A 20702-nucleotide genomic window follows, 5' to 3' on the forward strand; every position below is an offset into this window, starting at 1 on the left:
GAGTTTCAGATCCTCCTTCTGGGGCGTCATGGGGCCGGTGCAGCTCAGTTTCTGGGGCGGTCGGTGCTGCTCCTGGAGTCGTAGCTCCTTGAATTAAACAGCTGCAGTGAGGACTCGGGGCTCGCTTCCCTCTGGGCTCTGTTCCCTGCTTTTGTGGCTTGAGTGGGTGCTTCTGGAGCACGCGTTCCTGCGTGGCCCTTTCACTTTGGTTTAGCAAGTCAAGGACTTGACAGATGATCACAGAGAAGGTGCCCTCTCAGATCTTAACATCCCTCCACGAGCATTCTCGTGCGATGACTTCAGTTTCTGGTTTTCTATCCAGAGAGCAAGCAACAGATCTCACCTGCATTTTTTTGTGATACATGTACAGTGCGAGGAATCGGGGTAGACTTTTTTTCCCTTTTCCGATGCTATCTTCACTTTACCTTTCTCGTTTCTGGTTTTGTTTAGATCAGATACTCTTGGCCACATTCTGCCCACCCTCGGGAAGGACTGGACGCACCAGGGCATTGCCAAGCTGTACCACAAAGTGAGCCAGTGAGTCGCAGCCGCGGCGCGTGGCCCTCTGCACACGGAGCCTTTCCCGCTGGGCTGGCTTACAAACGCGTGCCCCTCTGTGAGGGAGGGTCGGCGGGGGGCGGGGTGGAGGGTCCTGAGCGCACGGTGAATCCCACCAACTCCAAGTTTGAATTCAGCTTGCAAAGGGCAAGAAAGGAAGTGATAGGGGAGTTGAAAATGAGCGGAGAAGGAGGATGGTGCGTTGGGGAGAGATTGAGGTTCCGTTCACGCCCCCGAGTGTCAGATGATCGGATGAGGAAGGGAGTCTCATGTATGCCGAGTGATTCATTTTAGGCTAAAAAGGTGCAGATTCTGAGCAGGTTTTGTGGGCCAGCCAGCAGCGTGCGGCTTGCCCACCTGGCCCGGGGAGCCCCTGCTGACAGGCCCATGCCTGGGACGTCAGGGTGGGAGAGCAGTTCGGTGGCTCTCTTGTGTTGGGCATGTGTCACCTCACTTAGTTCTCATAGTACTCCTGAAAAGCAAGTTATCATTCCTAAGCTCAGAGAGTTAAAATAGTTAGTCCAGATTCCTGCAGCTGCTAACAGGCATAGCTCAGTGAAACCCCCGTGGACCCAGCTCCCAGCCCATTGCTTCTGCTCTGGTCCGTCTCCAGGGTTCAGAGCCCAGGGCCTCCCTGACACTGGCTTGTGCTCTGTCACACCTTTTCTCCATCTTTCTATGAACTAGAGTCTCTCATGTAAGTGAAACCTCTCCTTGCACGGCTCTCTGTCCACCAGTTTGTTAGGGCAGGGAGGTGCCTTGGGCTGACGGGGTTCCCGCCCTGACGTGCTCACCTCTGGCCCACGGTGGTGGTGACAGTGGCGATGGGGGACAGGCAGTCAAAGCTCTTGCCGGTACTTTGAGGACAGATGAGTGAAGTAGACTCCCCTGCTCCTCATCCATTCATGTATCCAGCATTTATTGAGCACCTGTGGTGTGCCTGTTCCTGGGACAGGAGTTTGGGATGATGAGGAAGTAGACCCAGTCTGGCCTCCGGACCTCGCACTCCAGTGGGGGCGGGCGCCGGGAGGCCCTCACATCCTGGCGGGATTGAAAGCTTCTGGTTTCTTAGATGCCCGGCTTGGTTTGACTTTACTTTTCTACGTTTCATCTTTAAGAAGTTATAAAAGTAATAGGTGCTTCTTTAAAAAAAATAAAACGAATAAGAAAAACTAGAGAAATGTAAAAATACAAAGGTCACATCTTCTTCCTCCTGCCCCATCACCAAGCTATGTTACAAGCTACAAGTACGTTCTCCACCAGGAGAAGTACTGTGAACAGCCTGGTTCTGTCTGTATTTAAAATTCACTTATGTGCTCCCCACCCCCTGCCGCGTGTCCACATTATTTAATAATAGTATTTTTCTGTTTCATTACGTGTGAGGTTTACCTCATTTTTCTTAACCACGGTACAAAATTGTATGCTATAGATAAACCGCACTGTATTCAACTGGTCGTCCGTTGATGAACATGGCAGGTAGTTTCCAGTTTTTCACTCTGTCTGACAGTGGTGCAGTCAGCGTGTACAGAAAGGGTTTGTTATGTCCAGTGAGCTTGTGAGTAAGTGGAGAGGGTACAGCACTTAGGGAAGAGCTGCAGGGCGGAGTCCCCGAAGCAGCGTTGCCGGTCAGAGGCTGGGCACGTGGGAGGGTTCGGAATGTTCCCGAACTGCCCCCTGAGGGCTTCTGCTGGTCCTGCTCCTGTGGACGGTGTGTGCAGAGCCTTCCCACAGCCTCCCCACGGCCAGCTCTTCACTTCGAAGGATTAATCCACTGATGAGCTGCCACAGTGGCCAGACGCTGAAACCTGTCTCTACTTTGAGTTGAAAGAAACCCCTGGGGTCAGGATACCAAGTGGTGGTTCACAGCCTGATTGATTTTGGTTTTTGGAACATACGTCTATTCCTGTCCTTACTATAACATTAGGGGAAAAAAGAAGCCACTATTACTGCTGCTGCTATTTTTTTTAGTTTTGATTTGTGTCTCTCTTGAGTTTCCCCAGAAAAGGTATCTTCTTGAAAAGTAAAGTTGAGGGATCATTCCTTCATTTGCTGAATTGATTTAGAATGGTTCAGATCTGCGGGTGAGGATCCGGGAATTACAGGGCACTTGAGTTACCGCAAGGAAGGAGCTTGACGCTTACTCGTTCACCGAGTTTGGTGTGTGTCCTCGGTGGCGCCTGGCCAGGTAGCCCCATGGTGTTCAGGGCACTGGCTCTCAACGCAGCTCGGCCGTGGCCTCCGGGGGCTCTGGGAGGTGGAAGGCTCCTCGGTGTGGCTCTCAAAACCTAGCAGTTTCGGGTCAGCCTTCTGCTGGTTCCTTATTTTCTGCTGCTTCTCCCCAGACCTTTTTGTGTGAATCCAGGCTGACTGTTCCCCACCCCTGGCTCCGTTTTCCCATCTTCCCGCCTTTGTACGTCATGATGGCTTCTGCTTGGCCTGCATTTCCCTCTGATTTTTGCCTCTTGTGTTTTTTCAGCCTGAAGTGCCTGGCTCAGACACTGTGGTCCCCACGAAGCCTTTCCAGGCCAGAAGTGGAGCCCCGGGCAGCTCTCTTGTCCTCCTCCTCTGGGCTGCCTTTCACCCAAGGGCTCGGCCTGGCTTGATGGCCTTTGTGCCATTCGTGGGGTCCCAGCCCCGGCTGGACACAGCTTAGCTTTTGTAGCTGACTGTTGTTTAGAGCGAATACCCATCTCACCGGCCATCTCCCCCAGGTCTTAGGCAGTTGCGGCTGGAAAAGCGCAGGGATTGAGAACTGGTGAAAGGTCATATCTCTTGATGTCATATTTCTTATTACCCGGAGACACATTGAGGGAAATGTTTAGCATGACTGAGTACCAGGAAGAAGATGCCACTTAACTTAGGATTTGGGGACTGATCACGCTTAACCAGACGCTGCTTTCCTTGAATTTTATGCACTGCAGTATTTTCCTAATGGAAAAACCAGCCTTGCAGAGAGCCGCTTGTTTGGAGACAACGGAAAAATGAGGGCAGTTTTATTTATTTTTTTGCCAAATGTAATTACTTGTTTGAATAAGTCAGCCTGTGAGAAATGATCTGTCAGGCTGATTATTACCTTGTTCATAGAGAGGATATAAAGCTTGCTGCGTTATTGATTTTAGAAACCTGACTTGGTTATTGATTAAACAGAACTATAGCAGATATAAATGGAAGATACATGAGACTCCCTCATCTTCACATGCACGTATTCAGTAAGTAGGAGGGAAGTAAAGAAAGCCTGTTTCCTAAAATGTCTAGCCCACTGGGCCAGTGGGGACTTGGGGGGCTAAGGATGGGCAATAATTGCTCTAATTTTCTACTTTGCTTGATAAATATTTTTATAATCGTGTAACCGGGACCCAGTGCATCCATGACTTAGCAGGAATGAAAGCTTCCTGTGTCTCCATAGGTAGATTAGTTCATCCGTGGCCTGAGGAATGTATCACCTGAAGCCGGGATGCAGAAAATGGGAAATGATCATCAGCAGACTCGCTAGGAGCTTTCTGCTTCTCCTGCTCACAGCGGTTGTTCGTTTCACTCACCTCACATCTTCCGAGTTACTGCATCATTGCCGTCTGCCCATGAGGGAGAGCACCTCGCAGTGTGCGTGAGGGAGTCAGGAGACCTGTGTTCACCGTAGACCCTCAGACCCCGTCCCCCACTCCCAGCTTGGGTTTCCCTATCTCTAAGATGAGGATGGAGTAGACGCCCCCTTAGGCCACTGCTCGCCCAGAAGTGCCCTGCTGCTGGGTTGTGTGGTTGAAGTCACAAGTGTGCGTGTCCTCCAGCCGAGCACGCTATTCCAGGCCAGGCTTCCGTGAGAACCCCGAAGATTTAGCTGACTCCGACTGCAGCCCCTCTGGGTGCCGGGGCTGCTCTGGGTGCTGGAGTGGGTGCTGACAGTCCCTCCCTTCAGGGATCTTGTGATCATGCAGAAGGAGGCGTACAGCACTCCCTGGGATGAGGTACTGGGGGAGGTGTGAAGAGAGATGCATGTTTTATAGACACAGGTGAAGGAGGAATGAATTCTGATTGGCGGGACGAGGAATTGAAGAAGGTGGCACTTGGGCTGAGCCTTATCCGATGAGCAGAGTTTTAAGAGAGGAAAGCTCATCACAGGTGGAAACAGGAGTGGGAGGAGGGCTGAGAGATGGCTGGGTGTGTGTGGGGCTCCCAGAAAGGGAGGCCCCAGTGCAGAGGGTGTGCTGGCACCAGATGGCAGGGCGCCATTGAAGACGGGCTGAGAACAAGCCTGAGTTTGGGTTTGGCACTGAGTTTTCCATTCTTAAAGGAGCAGGCAAGTGTCCATCCTCCAGGACTGCAAACAGGGCTACAGAGGCCCCTTTCCCCCATGTCAGTGGCTTTCAATGGTGATTTTGCTCCCATGGGACACGTAGCTATGTCTGGGGACATCTTCGATTGTCCTGACTGGGGCATGCCCTGGCACCTAGTAGGGGGAGGCCAGAGATGCTGAATATCCTACAAGGCAGCCTCGTAGGGACCCCCCCCCGCCACCCCAACAACCAGCAGTTATTTATCAGGTCGTCCAAAATGTTAGTAATTGAGAAACTCCAATAAGAAGCTTATCTGCGAAAAGTAAGTAAAAGACGGAACAAATTACCCAAAGGTAATCTTTCCAATCTATTTCAGTGTCTCTCTGGGCCGAGTGTTTTAAGAAGGATGTAGAGATTGGGACGAAAGGGGGAGATCATTTGTACCAAGCCTGGACCTGGAATGCTCCCTTCTTTTTGGCTCATTGTTGCCCCAGAGCCCCATTCCCATTGCTGAGATTCTGGAGTGTGGCCCGATGTGTGTTGCACTCTGTTCACTGGCACCTGCTCAGGCAGGGTTGTCCTTCCTCCCCCGGGATCCCTTGTGGCCACCTTGCTCTGTCTGGGGTCCTGTTCCTGTCGTTGTTGGGTCCCCACAGCACTCGCTGCTCCCTCAGGGTGGGGCTGTGCTGGGCCCCGTGGCACCCCAGCCCCCCAGCCCGGCCCGGAGCAGCCGGTGGCAGTGCCCCGTGTGTCCTGCTGCTGACCGCCCTTCTGAGCGAGGGGCTCCCCAACGAGGGGCACTGCCGAGAGTAAGCTTTTGGCGACACACTGCCACCTGGGCGGTTGGCAGGAGCACTGGTGTTTCACACAGCTTTCCCAGGGTGGAGGCTCTGGAAAGGTGACCTCTGCTGCCGCCAAGCAGCATTCCTCTTGTCGGTTCATCCTCGAGCTGGTTTTCCAGCTAAGTTTAGTCACAGCCTTTGAAGCAGAACACTTGCATAGTGAGAACAACTGCGGACATGATCAAGCTGTTAAATGTATTTGCAAATCAAACCTGGAATAAAATTAGCATCTCAGACCCCTGAAGGCGGCAGCTTTTAGGACTTTGATGTGAAGAGCAATATACAGAAATAGTGATTTTAAAAAAAAGATTGCATTAATTAGACAACTCAAGTACAAAGATGTTTCATTTAAAAAGTGACTTGATTTTCAGATGCATCCCTGTATTCCAAGCAAGCTGATATTTCTAGAATCTCTTCATCTTAACGCTTTCCTATTTCTTGGTTTTAAAGAACATATCAGGCAAGTCTCAAGACAAGCCCTTTGGCCGCATAACATATTCATGGTGGAACAGTAGGTCGGGCAGGAGGTGGGCCGTTTGCATTTACTCCTTCAGCAAAGGTTTATTAAATGTCTCCTCCTTGCCAAGCATGGTTTCTGGCTCTGGGGTTACAGCAGGGAATGACACAGAGTTCTCGCCCTCAGGGGCTTATGGATTAATGAGACACAGTCAAATAAGGGGCTGGCATGGAAGATTAGTGATAGAAGTGAGGTCCATTTAGAGGCTGGATGGAGACTGAGCCGAGGAGACTTGTCTGGGAAGAAATGGTAGTGAGGAGGAGCAAACCCAGAGACTGTGTGGTCCTGGAAGCAGGGAGAAGAAGGCATTCTAGAAGAAGGTGTGGTCACCTGTGTTGGATGCTACCAGGAAGGAGTCAGAAGTGATGCCTGAATCTGGTGGAATCACCGGGGACAAGGGCAGTGAGGCGGGGACCGGGAGTCTGCGTGGAGCGGGTTGACGGGAGGAAGTGGGGTAGCAGTGGAGTCCACGCAGGTACACGGCTCTCGGAAAGAATTTTGCTGCAAAGGGAACAGAGACGTGGGGTTTGACCTGGGGAAGTAAAACTTAAGCAGGTTTAGTTCTTTCATTTTTATTTTGTGGTGGTTGTTGGCTTGGCTTGGCTTGTTTTTGGGATGCGGGGAGAGGAGTTGGGGCGTGTTTATGTGCTGACAGGAGTCGCCCAGTTGCTGGCACATGTGTTGTTCGTGGGGTGGTGCTGGGCTCAGTGCTGGCACCAGGTCTGTGCGTCGGCAGGTGGCGGGGGTGCCCTGTGCACCGGTGGCTGGGTGGCCCTTGGCCAGGGGTAGGGACCAGGAGCACAAACAGGACGGGTGCAGGTAGGTTGGCCAGTTTGATGCGTCCAGCCTCAGGTTCCCTATCAGTAAAGCAGGAGGAGAATGCCTACTGTGAACAGGGTTCCTGTGAGGATTAAGCAATGTGAGGGCCATGAAGGTGCTTAGTAGACGACTGAGAGATGCTTGCAGGCTTCCTTCTCAATTGAAAATGAGACTTGATAGAATGCGGCTTTGGCCGGGGAGGGAACGCGCAGCGACGCCTTCCTTCGTGAAGCCGATCGGAGGCCGGCGTGCAGAACGGTTCCCTGGCGTGATGCCCGTAACCGGGAGTGTTTTGTCTCTTTTTCAGAAACGGGTATAAGTTTCTCTACTGCTCAGCACGGGCCATTGGGATGGCGGACATGACAAGGGGCTACCTGCACTGGGTCAACGAGCGGGGCACGGTGCTGCCGCAGGGACCGCTGCTCCTGAGCCCCAGCAGCCTCTTCTCCGCCCTGCACAGGTGGGCGCGCGCTCCCCGGCCTGGTCCGGGGCCGGCTCAGGCCCTCCCTCCTCCTCCCCGGAACTGTGGCGGGACTAGTCCCTGTGCCCATCTTCCCAGCCAACACCCCCGCTCCATGGCGGGCACCAGAAAACCCCTCCTGGGGTGCTGGTCTGGCCTCGACACCCGTCAGCACCCTCCGCTGGCTGGTCCCGGCTCTCGGGACAGTCCACGCCTGTGAGCTGGGCGTCTCGGGCTCTTCACCACCTGCCTCGTCCCCCTCCCCAGTCTCACTGTCTCCAGTTTCTAGGACTCAGTCGTGCTGAGCTGTCTCTTGTCCAGAGACATGGTCTCTCCTCTGGGCCTTTGCACGCACTGCCCTCCTTTTCAGGGGAGCTGCCCCTCTCACTGCTTCGCTGGCCTGAGTCTTCACAACTCCGAGCATCAGCGTGCCTCCCATCTGATTGGACCTAGGCTGGGCTGAGCAGCCACTCTGGCAGCCACCCCTCCTCCCCCCGGCCCGGGACTCCTATAACGAACACATCCTCTCTGCGAGGGCTGCTCACACTGGTGATTTTAATGGACCACCAGCCCATTCCTGGTGACCCTCCTCCCCTCCCCGTCATGCTTGCCTTCAGGGCAGCCAAGCCACACTGCATCTGGTCTCCTGGGTGGGGCAGGAGAGCAGCGGCCTCCCTGGGGCTCGAGGCCCAGGGCAGTGTCCCGCTGCTGCTCCCAACACATAATCTGTTGTGGTGGTAACAGGCCATCAGTCCTGCCAGAGGCTGGTTGTAAGTATCATACAGTTGTGTCTTCAAGAGCCAGTGAGAGGCTTTAGCATGATTCTGTCTCAGTTTAAGGACAAGATTAGCTGTTTACTGCTGCTAACCGTGCAAACAAGGGAAGAATCCAGATGGGCCCAAAGCGCCAAGTTGATTCCTCTTGAGTATTTTTCTTGAGGTCTACAGATACCTTTTCCATCACAACTTTGTTTTGTGTGAGTAGTAAATTTTTTTCCCATAGTAAGAGATCTTACTTTGAAACTTGCATATTCCAGGGAGGAAATTGGGGCCATACCTGTGGATGCCACAGTGTATCTCAAGTCCGGAGAGCTGTCACAGTGGTGCCAATCTCAACAGAAGTCCAGATATTTTAATGAAATGGTGTCACTGCATTGTGTTGACACTTTGTGACAAGCTACTCATTAGCATGTGTTAAGTACTGAGGCTTTGCCAGGGAGAGGAAAAAGTTGATGTTTCTCTGACGTCCTCCCACTGAAAATACATTTAAGGTGATCCTTTTCATTTTTTTCTTTATTTAAATATTATTTAAATATTTAAAACTATTTAAAAAAATCCAATTAACTAACCCCTACAACTTGTATTCCCTCTGGGGACACGGAGGTCCTCCTGATGGCCACGGCCAGCAGCCTGGCCCTTGTAGCCCTGTGTTCTTGCCAGAGCCATCCTCTGTGTCAGCTGTCCTGCAGCTTTTCTAGAACCGATGGGTGAGTCTGCTGTGAGCACGAATGGCCTTCCCTAGCAAGACACTTAAACCGGGCCCAGTTCTGATTGTGCTGCCTGGGTTTAAATGGGAAGGAAAGTGACTGGGGAAGAGGTAGGCACAGTCGGCCAGGACAAGCTCTCCGCACAGGATGGCAGAGGGTTCTGAAGAGGGACCGGGAGCCCCGGGCTCTGATGCCCTTTGGCAACTAACTGATGGCGTAACTAGTGGGTGTCCCCCGTCCTGGGTCTGTTACCTCAAATGCCAGATGAGAGGGTGGGATCAGATGATCCCAAGGGTCTCTTCAGCTCTGAAATGCTGGGGCTCTAGGAAATCTGTCTGAAAGAAGTTGAGAGAATCTGCTTGACACATCTCATCACATTGTTCAGGAGCTTCTCCTGTTAAAGTAGAAATTGGCTTTGAGCCATGGGATTCTTTTTAGTTACCTGCCGCCTTATTGTGGTGACGCAGTGACTCAGGTCATTTTCATAAGCTGTCTGTCAGTACAGCGGACATTCCTACCAAGCGTGGCCCAGGCTCATGCGGGGGGTGTCCCACTGATGCGTGGGTGAATTAGCCTTTGCTAATTCCCGTGACTCTGGGTCACTGGGCAGTTTTGAAATTCTGGAGCTAGGCAACAGCTGAGGCTGCCCTCTGTCCCCAGGAAAGAAGAAATTCTTCTGCAAGTAACTGCATTTCCCCTTGGGGTTTTCTGAGCTAGTGAGACTTGGATAAATGACAGTCATTTGCTGGAGTCAAATTACCTCCAGGCTGAGTTGAGTGACCAGTGACTGTTTGCAAATTCAGATCCCATAATGCTAGGCTCTCTCTACCAGATCGCCAAGGAGCAATCTGCACCACACTGTGTTCTCAGCAGCCCCACGACTTGCTCCTTGGGCGGCCTTACGGCCAAACAAGGACCCTTGGCACCTTCAAAGCACTGGGTGGAGGGGGCCGGGGAGGGGCTTTCTCACTGTGCCGTACTTACCCCCTGCGTATGCGTGCCACGTCCTCCTCCCGTATACGCGTGCATATGTTTGTGAGAGTGTGTGTGAGGGAGAGAGATTGAAACAGGAAGTTGAATGGGGTTGATTTCCCTCAAGTAGATTGAAGGTTTGAGACTTTTAGTCACACGGTCACTCATGTGTCTGTGTATAGACTGAGAGTCCCTTTTAGTGCTAAGGCTGGTTCTGGAGTCCACAGAAGTCCATGCAGAGCCAGGACCAGCCAAACTGACACTCAGTTTGGTTCTCCATTATCACCACCATCATCATCTAATTACGTTTTGGGTAGGTACAGAAGAATATTTCTAAAATATATGCAGGGTGTATACATACGTATATATACATATATGTGTGTGTGTGTGTGTGTGCGCCATATTTCTAAAATATACGCAAGCTGAAAGGGACCCTTGAGACCATCCGGTAATCAGACAGTGAACGCAGCATGCCCACGGCCCAGGGAAAGCAGAAGGGTGTACACCCCCGCATCTGAAGTCCTGCTTGCTCTCTTCCGTCCCCCTCTGCAGTTTGTACTTTTTGTGTATTGACAAAGCCTTCCCTACTATGGGCATGAGGAAAGTCTCCTGTGTTTTATCTAAAGGTGTTGCTGTTCACATTTACGTCTGTAATCCACCAGGAATTGACTTTTGTATGGAGAGTGCGGTAGGGGTCGGTCCATTTTCTTTTTTTTTTTTGTCCTTACATGGGGATTTAGTTGTCCCAGCACCATTTGCTGAAAATCGTTCCCTTTCCCTCTGCTTTGACTTGTCATCATGGTCATAAATCAGGGGCCCGTAAGTGTGCGCCTCTGTTTCTGGCCTTTGCTCTTCTGTGCAGCTGTTAGAATCATGCTCCAGAAAAACATACAGCCGAAAACCTGGTGGGAATTTGATGGAAATGACAGCGAATCTATTGCTCAATCTAGAGAGAATTAAGAGCTCGTAATGGTGACTCTTCCAATTCAATTATATGGTATATTTCTTCATTTATTTAGGTCTTCCCTGACATACTGCAGTAAAGGTTTTTCTTTTTCTGAAGTTGAAGTATAGTTAGTTTACAATGTTGTGCTAATTTCTTGGTGGCAGTAAAGTTTCTAGCTTAGAACTCTGGCACCAACATTCGTGAATGAGTTTGGCCCACACTTTCCTCATCCTTTCCCTCGGTTTATTTTGAGGTTATGCTCACTTCATGAAATGAGTTTGAAGAGGGAACCTCTTTTTTTTATGCCCTGGAATTCTTTGTCCTTTGGAGGTCTCTGGAGAAATCACTTGTTCCTTGCAGGGAGACTTGGAAATTCGAATTCACTGTCCATCGAGGGCTTTTCTGGGACAGCTGAACGACTTTCCCGTGTTTCACTTCTGAAGCTATGACAGCGCCCTTCGCTTCCCTGCATCTCTGACAGTTAAAAATAGCTTGATGCTAATGCGGCGTATGCTCTCGTGCCAATCCATTACTTAGGTATTTGTTTGTTTTAACAGAGAAGTGATTGAAAAGAAGCCAGAAAAGTTCAAAGTCCAGTGTTTGACCGACATCAAAAACCTGTTTTTCCCAAACACAGAACCCTTCTACGCCGCTTTTGGAAACCGACCGGCTGTAAGTAGTAGTCGGGCTTTCGCGAGCTGTTGAAGTTGCTGTGTGTTCTGACAAATCATCCGAGAGGCTGGCCTGGACTCCGTGTGGAGCCAGATCCTCCTCCTGCCAGGAGGAGCTGGGGACCAGCTGCTCGGTGCCTCTGCAGCCCGGGGGATTGTCAGTATTCATGGCCTCTGGTTTGTTTTGAAGGTGGGCTTGCAGGTTTCAGTTTGAAGCTTGAAACTTTAAATTCCAAATTGCTCGCTAAATTAGTACAAGAACACTGAACAGGATTAGACTCTGTACCAGAAGGGAACCGCAGAGCCAAGCCTCAGCACAAAGGTGAATTCAGTGTCTCAAGGTTTAAGAGTATTATTTTGGATGGTAAGAGTAATGCTTTGAGATTTGGGGCATACCACCCAGATTTGCTGGGAAGTTCAGCATTCTGGAGAATACAGTCAGGTGCTTACTTCCCAGTAAGAAAATCCTCCTGCTTTTGAAACTCACACCTAAGAAAATAGGTCAGAGAGTGACCTCTAGGACTGTTAGAATTGCAGGGGATGTGGTGGCGTGTTGATTTTTTTAACTCAGTTCTTGGCGGTATGAGTGAACTGAGGCCCAGAGAGGACAACTGACTTAGTTTCGCATCCAGAGAGAGTCCTTTCTCTGCACTGCTTGGAGGTATTGTTCTGGTTGAATGAAAACTGTGTAACACGCGCAGACCTCGCTTTATTATACTCGCAGATCCTGCATTATTCTACAAAGTGAAGGTTTGTGGCAACCCTGCACCAGGCAAGTCTGTTGGCACCATTTTTCCAACAGCATTTGCTCACTTCCTGTCGCTGTGTCACATGTTGGTAATTCTCACAGTATTTCAGACTTCTTCGTTATTTTTTATGTTATCTGGGATCTTTGCTCTTTGATGTTACTACGACTCCGCTGAAGGTTTAGATGATGGTTAGCATTTTTCAGCAATAAAGCCTTTTTTAATTAAGGTACACACATTGTGTTTTTAGACATAATGCTTTTGCACCCTTAATAAACTGTGGTACAGTGTAAATATAACTTTTATATGCACTGGGAAAGAAACCAAAACATTCACGTAATTGCTTTATTTGCTTTGCTGTGGTGGTCTGGAACCAAACCCCCAGTATTTCTGAGGTCTGCCTGTATTTGTATCAAATTTGAAATATCATGTATTTATATTTACAATGAACATTTTTATTTTCTAATTGATACTTTACCAAATATAGGATGTGTATTCGTACAAGCAAGTAGGAGTGTCTTTGAACAGAATATTTACCGTCAATCCCAAAGGAGAACTCGTACAAGAACACGCGAAGACCAACATCTCCTCGTGAGTATGGTGCCCCTTCCGTGTGAGCACAGTGTCATTACCCTGTCATCACCTTCGCATGGGAGTGATTTACAGTTAACTTGGTACCTTTTTAAGCCTTTGTTGCCTATTGTTTAATCTTTAATTCCTAAAAGGAAAACCTTTTAACGCGTCCTGTTTTGTACAAAACCTAATTTTTGTACAACCTGAATTAAATCCGTTCCCCTCTGGGTTTAAAATTTAAACCAGTGGTTAGCTTCTGCTGCAGAGTGGAATGGAATGAATCTGAAAACTACTGGTTTAGATTTTCCAAATTAGGTTTGAAAGCCTAGAGTACGAATTAGAAATGTAGCCAAATTAAAATGTCATGTGAAGCTATATTTAAAGATGAGAAACTCTATATCCCTTCACACGCTGACCTGTAATAACAGTCTCACCAGAAGCATCGCTGTGTAACTGTAGGAATTCCTCCCGTAGTTTTGGTCGAAGCCCATTCTTGCAGGGGCCGTGGGCTGAACTGGGTGACCGCCTGCAGTGAGGCCTCCTGGCTGGTGGGCGATGTCCCTTGACTTGGCTGTGTCTCACATTGGGCTCCTAACTTCTTAGAGAGGAGAGTGTTTCCTCAGCCCACGTGTTGGGGAGCTTTGTCCACTGGGACGCCAGGCAGATTGGTGTCATCCCGCCTTGTCTGTTTCAGAGGCCACAGCTCTGCTGGCCCGGTCCCTGCAGACCTGGAAAATAGCCCCTGGCCTGAGAGACCCCTGGGGGCCGGCTGCAGCCCTCTTCACTCGGAGGAGTTGGACCAAGGGAGTTCGGGTCAAGGGCCTTCCCAGGGATCAGTCTTTTTGGTAGATGAGAGATCTGGGTCCCCCTAGAGCAGATTTTCACTTTCAAGATGGTTCTTTTACCAGTTGGAGTCGAACCTAACCTAAATAGGACTGTTCCAGGCTGGAGGGAACCCTGGGGCCTGCCCCACAAGCCCCCCTCCCCCATAGTCATGCCAGGACCCAAGCAGTTCTCAGATACGTGGGGCGGGGAGGGGAGGAGGGAGCCAGGACCCCCTCCATCCCGGTGCCGCCTGGTGGGCAGAGTGACAGCAGGGACTGGATTCCTTCCTTTCCCCTTTCCCAGCCATTTCTCCCTCCCCGGTGCTAAGTGGCCACCCTGACATCACAGTTCCCTATTCCCCCTCAGTCCCCAGCATGTCATGTTCCCTCAGTCCTGGGGAGATAGGATTTCCATTTAAAAGATACTGCCAATGGGACACTGCCCGGAAACACTGCTTGCCCAGGCAGCAACCACATGGCAAGTCTTGTCCTCAGGGGCGTGGAAAGGGGATTCCAGCATCTAAGAAGGTTTCCCCAGGAGGCTTCTGAGGTGATCCCGTTCACTGAGACTCTCAGGTGAAAATGCGTGCTTTGCCCACGTCTTACGGGAGAAAACTTTTTGTATTGTGGAAGAATAGTGTCGTCTTCACCCAGGCTGGGAGGTGTGGTTGTTCCTGTGGAAGAAAGACTCTCCTTCTGCAAGAAAACACATTAAACTGGGTATAGCCCTTTCCAGGCCAAGGAGGCGCTTGGGAACCTGGGACACTGTGTCTGAGAAGTCAGGGCCCACGCCGGCTGGGGGGCGTCAGTGCTTGCTTGCTTGGCATTTGTGTCAGCGTGTGAGCTCTGCTGGTTTTGAAGGAGCCGGGTGCATGGAGGGTCAGTCCAAGAGAGGCACGGATGGAGCGAGTTTGGACCCAGTGCTGCCCAGCGCCATCGATGAGCAGGGAACTTCCCCCTGCAGGGTAGGGCCGCCTCCTGTAGCCACAGAACTCAAACAAACAGGTCTTCAAGCTGGGGGGTATTTTAAAATTGTGTTTAAGTCCCCAGGAAAGACACAATTCTTGCTTATTAAGAGAGATTTTTTTTCCCGTTTTGTGTAAGCACGATGTTTCTCATAAGTTCTTTGGTGGTCCTTTATTAAATACACACACTCACCCTTATTTAAAAGTTATTTTATGCCTCAGAACATGCTAATTCCTGGAGTTTGGATTTCGAAAGAACGCCCTTTTTGGTTCTTAGCAAATTGGAACCGGAGAGGGACCCAGTGACTGTCAGAGAGGACTCTGGGGATGTGCAGAGAGGCCTGGACTTGTCAGAATTTCTGGCTGGAGGCGCCCAGAAGTCTGAAAATACATGTTCAATACAGTATATTTGTTTTTGTAGTTAGAGGCCACAGAAACAAATACGCAACATCCTCTTGGGAATACACAGAAAATAGAGTGAGAGAATATGGTAGGGAGCATTGTGAGAAACACTGATCAGGTCCAGCTCCATAATCTACAAGGACCTGTGGCCCAGAGAGGGCAAGACACCTGCCCAAGGCCCCACAGCAGAAGGGTAGGAGTAGATCTCAGATCTCTTGACCCTCATGCCAACTGAGGCTTTTTTGTCCTAAGACCAGGGCTAGTTACTTTGTGATGTTAATGACTTATTGTTGAATAAATTTATGGCGTATGTACCTCGCATTATTTTGCTGCGCATATATTATGTAATTTAACTCTCACATGAGCACCGGGGCCCGGTTTTCATTTCTCCCTTTCAGTTGGAGAGAGTGTAGCTTATGGAGATGAAGCCACTTGCCTAAGATCACACAGCTTGTAAATGGCAGAGTGACGGTCAAGTCCAAGGCTCCGTAACCCCAGGGCCCAGCGTCCTTTCATTGCACAGTGAAGCAGCCTCTGTGCGACGCTCCCAAGATGTGCTTTCTCTGTGATCTTTCCCAGTGCCCGAGGTGGGAGGAGCTGTGACTTCCAGGCCCCCTCGGGGTTCATGCAGGTGTCCTACCCACGTGGCCGGGGGGCCCTCACCGGCAGTGATGTCGTCCGTTTTCCTTACAGGTACGTGAGACTGTGCGAAGTGGTCGACCACGTTTTCCCGTTATTGAAAAGAAGCCATTCGTCCGACTTCCCCTGCTCAGACACTTTCAGTAATTTCACCTTTTGGAGAGAGCCACCACCACCTTTTGAAAACCAGGACGTTCATTCGGCCTCAGCATAAAGTGTTCCAAGCAATCTCTCGAAGCCCTGCGAGGACCAGGTGCCCACATTAAAGGATAGGTTTTGGGACGTGCAGTCATTTGCTTAAGAGCAGAAAGAATGGGGAGCCCTTCTCCCCCATCCCCCTCGCCAGGGTGGGCATTTCTAAGTGACACACAGAGGGGGCCTTCGTAGGCGAGGGGTCAGGTGCATTCCTGGTGTGGAAGCCACACCTCGTGGCTTCAAGCCCACTGCAGCACCGCCCTCCCCAGGCCCGCTCCAGTCCGGTAGTGGCTGGTGTGCACTGTGAGCTGTGACACTAAGCAGAGCTGGCTGCCGGGGTCCCCCAGATGATGGGATCTGCTCAGGGGTGCCAGGTGTGCACGACTTTCAGCGGAGTCGGGGCTCAAATGCACATGGTGGCCTGTGCCACCTCGCCGTGCATGACGGGAGGGCTGGCTGGGCAGGGTCCTGTGACCTGAATCTGACGTGTCAGGAGGGACTCCAGACCTCACCGCTCTGGGCCTTGACCTCGTGGACGTTCCCATGCAGTATTTGCTGACCAGTCTAATGTTTAGGTGGTAAGTTCCTTAATTTCCTTTGGTTAAAGATAACCTATGTAACCGGCATATTTTCCCTCATTTTTCTGTGGCTGAAAGCTGGAATATATATGCCTTAATGCATCTGTGGCAGACGTTTTATTTAGACTGTGCTTTGTCCAACCCCCTCGTAACTTTGTGATGCCTTAAGTTCAGATTATAGGAAATATTACTAAGGCAGTATCTCGAGTCAGTCCAACACTCGGCCAGCAGCCTGTCCAGCAAGGTGGTGCTGAAACTGTGGACGTGAACAGAGCTTGTGCCAAATGGTGATGATGACAGCTTCTGTTGGGAGCTCTCAACTGAAACTGGTTGGTTTTAAGAAAGTAGTTTGAAGAAGTTAAATTATATTCTCTGTGGATAGTATTATTTATTTCTTTATTCTGATTGGGTTACTGTTATAAGCCTTTTATCTATAGTCTTTCTATTACAACTGCCATTAATACATTAAAAAGATCTACCTGTTAGACCATCCAAAGAGCCTTATTCTGTAATTCTCACAACACTGACTTTCTTTGGGAATTTATGAGTAATGCATTACTTAGCTTTTCCCACTCAAATTAAGGGCAAGTGGATAAGTAGTAACTCAAATGACTTGCTTTAAGCCAGTAGAAGATGATTCTGTTACATGTTTATTACATTGGCTGGCGGAGAGAATGATTTGAAAACTGGAAGAATTATTTTGGTAAAAGATTTTGCTTTACTTCTCGAAGTGTTATTTTTTTAAAGAGCGCTCTCCTCCAATGACTGAAATGCTCTCCTATTTAAATCGCATGGTTAGAGTCATAGGAGGCAAACAACGGAACAGTTGAATACAATTTTACTCTTTCTGTGAAAGAAAATCCGGAGGGGTCGCCTTCTTTGTGGTCGGCGGGCTCTGCTGGCCGTGGACGCCTTCGTCAAGTGGTCTGCGTGGCCTTGCAGAGAAACGCAGACATCCGGTGTAGCTGACCGTGGACTTGCGTAGAAGCAGGAGGATGCATGTGCAGACGCCCTTTTGGAGGCATTAAAAATACTTTAAAGTAGTCCCACCTTAACTGCTCCACGCTTGCTCTTTAGTGACCTTCGTTCCTTCTGTCACAAGGGTGTCCTGGGGTGAATTGTCACTGCTGTGAGCTCACAGGCCTGCAGCGGCCAGCAGTTTCTCCCTTGCACTGGGAGGAATTTGGCTGCCAGAGTGGGTGGCGTGTCCCTCATGGCGTTTGCCCTCCGTGAGGACGACCAGCACAGTCCTCTCTCGTGAAGGAGTGCAACCTTGGACCCCTAATTTTGATGTCCCTTAGGCTTCCATGCCACCACCCTCTGAAACAGAGCATGCCTTCCAGAAAGTAGCACTCCAGGATCTGTGTCAGGTTCAGAGTGTGACCCCTGGAGAGGCTGTAACATTCACTCCTGCCTCGTGGCTTCAGGAAACGAGAGTTGTGCATGGGCAGCATAGACGCGAATTTGGTTTATCTTGTTCAAACAGCCATCACTCGGTGACCCTGCAGCCACACACCAGAGTGCTGTGTTCGGATCACACATTTCAGAGTCGCCCTGTGGACATGAATCACTCCATAGTGACAAGTCATCAAATGTTCATCACGTGTGATCAAGAAAAATGTATGCCTGGTCTTTTGGCTGGAGAAAATGATTACACCTTCAAAGAGAATTCCCTTTTCAATTTTAGGTTTGGATTGCCACTTTATATTTTATTTACAACACTTGGTCTGTATTTGTACATGCTGGTACAATGATAAAAATCACTGTAATACTTTTTGTGTTGTGCTGGATGCAAAGCTAGAAAATATTGTAATAAATGAGACCAACGAAAGACTTCCCTGAAAATGAGGCGTGTGAATTTTAAATCCTTCTTGGTGAGTTATTAACTTGCTGATTTCCTACTGTGTGATATCAAGCGTATTATTTTATTTTCTACTCAAAAAACAAAAACAAAACCCTGGAGCCTATAAACTGTTCAGTATTTGGAATAAAAGAGCCAGTCTTTCCTGACGCCTTTGGTGAAACTCCGACCCTCTGTGTGCCCTTGGGAGGGAAGGAGGGGGCTGCACCCAGGGCTCGTCCCACCTTGACGGGACGACTCAGGCACAGGGAGGGTTCAGCTCGCGCTGTAGGTGAGGTGCCCCCTAGGGCTTGGCCTGAAATCGGTGTTAACACGGGGTCTTTTACACAAGTAGGTTCTGTCCTGTGTGTGTTTTTTTTAATTGAAGTATAGTCAGTTACAATGTGTCAATTTCTGGTGTGCAGCACAGTGTCCCAGTCATGCATGTATATATACATGTATATTCACTTTCATGTTCTTTTTCATTAAGGGTTATTACAAGATATTGAATATAGCTCCCTATGCTATACAGAAGAAATTTGTTGTTTTTTTTTTTAATCTGCTTTTATATATAGTGGCTAACATTTGCAAATCTCAAACTCCCAAATTTATCCCTTCCCACCCTCTTTCCCCCATAACCATAAGATTGTTTACTCTGTCTGGGAGACTGTTTCTGTTTTGTAGATCAGTTAATTAGTGTCCTCTTTTTTTTTCTTTTGTTTTAGATTATACATACGAGTGATGTCATACGGTATTTTTCTTTCTCTTTCTGGCTTACTTCACTAGGTCCATCCATGCTGCTGTCCTGCGTTCTTGTGTGAGGTAGTCAGTCAGCTGTAGCCACAAGAGAAAACACAGAAGCAGCTCAGGAAATCAAAGCTTATGATGCTCACAGGTCCTTACAATGGGAGGCATCTGGCCAGCAGGGCCACGGTGGGAGAGCACCAGCATGGTCAGGAGACAAAAGAAAGCCGTGAGGAGGGAGCCCAGGCCCAGCCTCTCCCGGGGCCCCTGCAGGGAAGGCCGCGCAGGCGAGTGTGAGCAACTCCAGTGGCCTCTAAGCTCTCGGCGTGGCCCTCAGTTGCCCGGTGCCTGGCCCTGGGCTGATGAAGGCAGAGGAGTAGTGCCTCGTGGGGTGTGCAGGCCAGACGGGGTCCTGGCTCTGGATGGGTGGGTTTGCGTGTCCCAGGCCTGCTGTCTAACCGATGGCTAGTCAGTCTCCCCAGCCAAAGATCACCAAGCACTAGAACGTACATAAAGTAAAAGTAGAGACAATAGAGGTTCCCTTGCCTCACACACAGTGTCCCTGTTTTTTGGACTCTTTCTGGGGTATATTCATTTCTCATTTCAAACAAATCAATCGAAACCCTCAACGAGTTCATCCAGATAACTTGTAAACCATCGTAATTCCTGTCGATTCTGTGCATTGACAACATGTCTGAGACACCCTATTGATTTACCTCCATCAGCATAAGTGTTTTTGGAATAAATTTAAGAATACTGGTCCCTAAATGCTTAAAAGACAGCTGCACAGGGTCCCAGGCCGAATGCCTCATCTCCATACGTCTGTAGAAAGCATGCGTGGGTATCTTAAACTCTCACTAAGTTGAACGGTACAGATGTCTTCCAACCCTGATTTAAATTGTAGGCGCGTTTATCTGTAAAATAAAAATGAGTGTAAACTGCGGCCACCTGCCCGCCCATCACCACTTCTCTCTGCAGAGCCACTAGGCCACGCTGTTTCCGTTTGGTTGTGCAGGCAGCCCTCACACGTGCAGGGGTGACCAGTTCAGAGCCTGGGTTTCCCCAGCGTCTCAGCCGCAATCACCTGAATATTTAAAATGCTTTCTTGGTTTTCAAACCCTGACACACCCCAGCAGACTCACCAACCCTGTCCTCGGACGTCAAGGAACATCGATGATGGGTCAGTGACCACCGGCTTTGGGCCTCAGAGTGACTTTTCCCGTAAAAGGTAACGCAGGCAGCCCTCGTGCAGCCCTGGGACAGGAGAACCGGCCGGGAGGAAAGTTACACAGGCCTCATTTTAAAAAATTGAAAAATGAACTCTGGAATCTGATTTCTTCACTCCAGCAGGAGTGTGGTCCTAACCGGATGTTTCAGGGGGCTGTCAGACCACCCATCACTTACTCATCCGCCTCCCTTTGCATGTCTGCATAAAGCCCGTGCCCTGTTTCTACGGGGCTGGGAGTGGTAGGAGGCATCCCGTCTCTGCCCTAAACAAAGAAAAAGTGGTTAAAAGCACCAATTGTGTCTCCTTCCTATTTCTGACCCTCTTTTTCAACACCTGCTGCAAGGGAAGGCGCTGGTGAGGGTCACTCCCGTCCCAGAAGGGCTGGATGACTGCAGGAAACCAGAATTTGAGCAGACAGACTTTGGC

General features: G+C 49.8%; 1 protein-coding gene across 8 annotated transcripts in view; it reads left to right on the forward strand.

Annotated features, from left to right (window-relative positions):
* Nucleotides 1-18309, forward strand: part of LPIN1 (lipin 1) — a 113544-nt gene extending 95235 nt beyond the window's left edge. For 4 of the 8 annotated variants that reach the window (XM_074341675.1, XM_074341674.1, XM_074341676.1 and 1 more), the window contains 6 exons: nucleotides 451-537; nucleotides 7315-7467; nucleotides 11429-11543; nucleotides 12776-12879; nucleotides 14181-14261; nucleotides 15746-18309. In XM_074341675.1, the coding sequence (XP_074197776.1) occupies nucleotides 451-537; nucleotides 7315-7467; nucleotides 11429-11543; nucleotides 12776-12879; nucleotides 14181-14261; nucleotides 15746-15905 (700 nt within the window). In that variant the 3' untranslated portion in view covers nucleotides 15906-18309. The remainder of the gene's footprint in view (nucleotides 1-450; nucleotides 538-7314; nucleotides 7468-11428; nucleotides 11544-12775; nucleotides 12880-14180; nucleotides 14262-15745) is intronic. The other 4 variants (XM_045510914.2, XM_010947337.3, XM_010947338.3 and 1 more) reach the window with 2 other exon arrangements.
* The last annotated feature ends 2393 nt before the right edge of the window (nucleotides 18310-20702 follow it).

The sequence above is a fragment of the Camelus bactrianus genome, chromosome 15 (genome assembly GCF_048773025.1).
Source record: "Camelus bactrianus isolate YW-2024 breed Bactrian camel chromosome 15, ASM4877302v1, whole genome shotgun sequence".
Classification (NCBI taxonomy): domain Eukaryota; kingdom Metazoa; phylum Chordata; class Mammalia; order Artiodactyla; family Camelidae; genus Camelus; species Camelus bactrianus.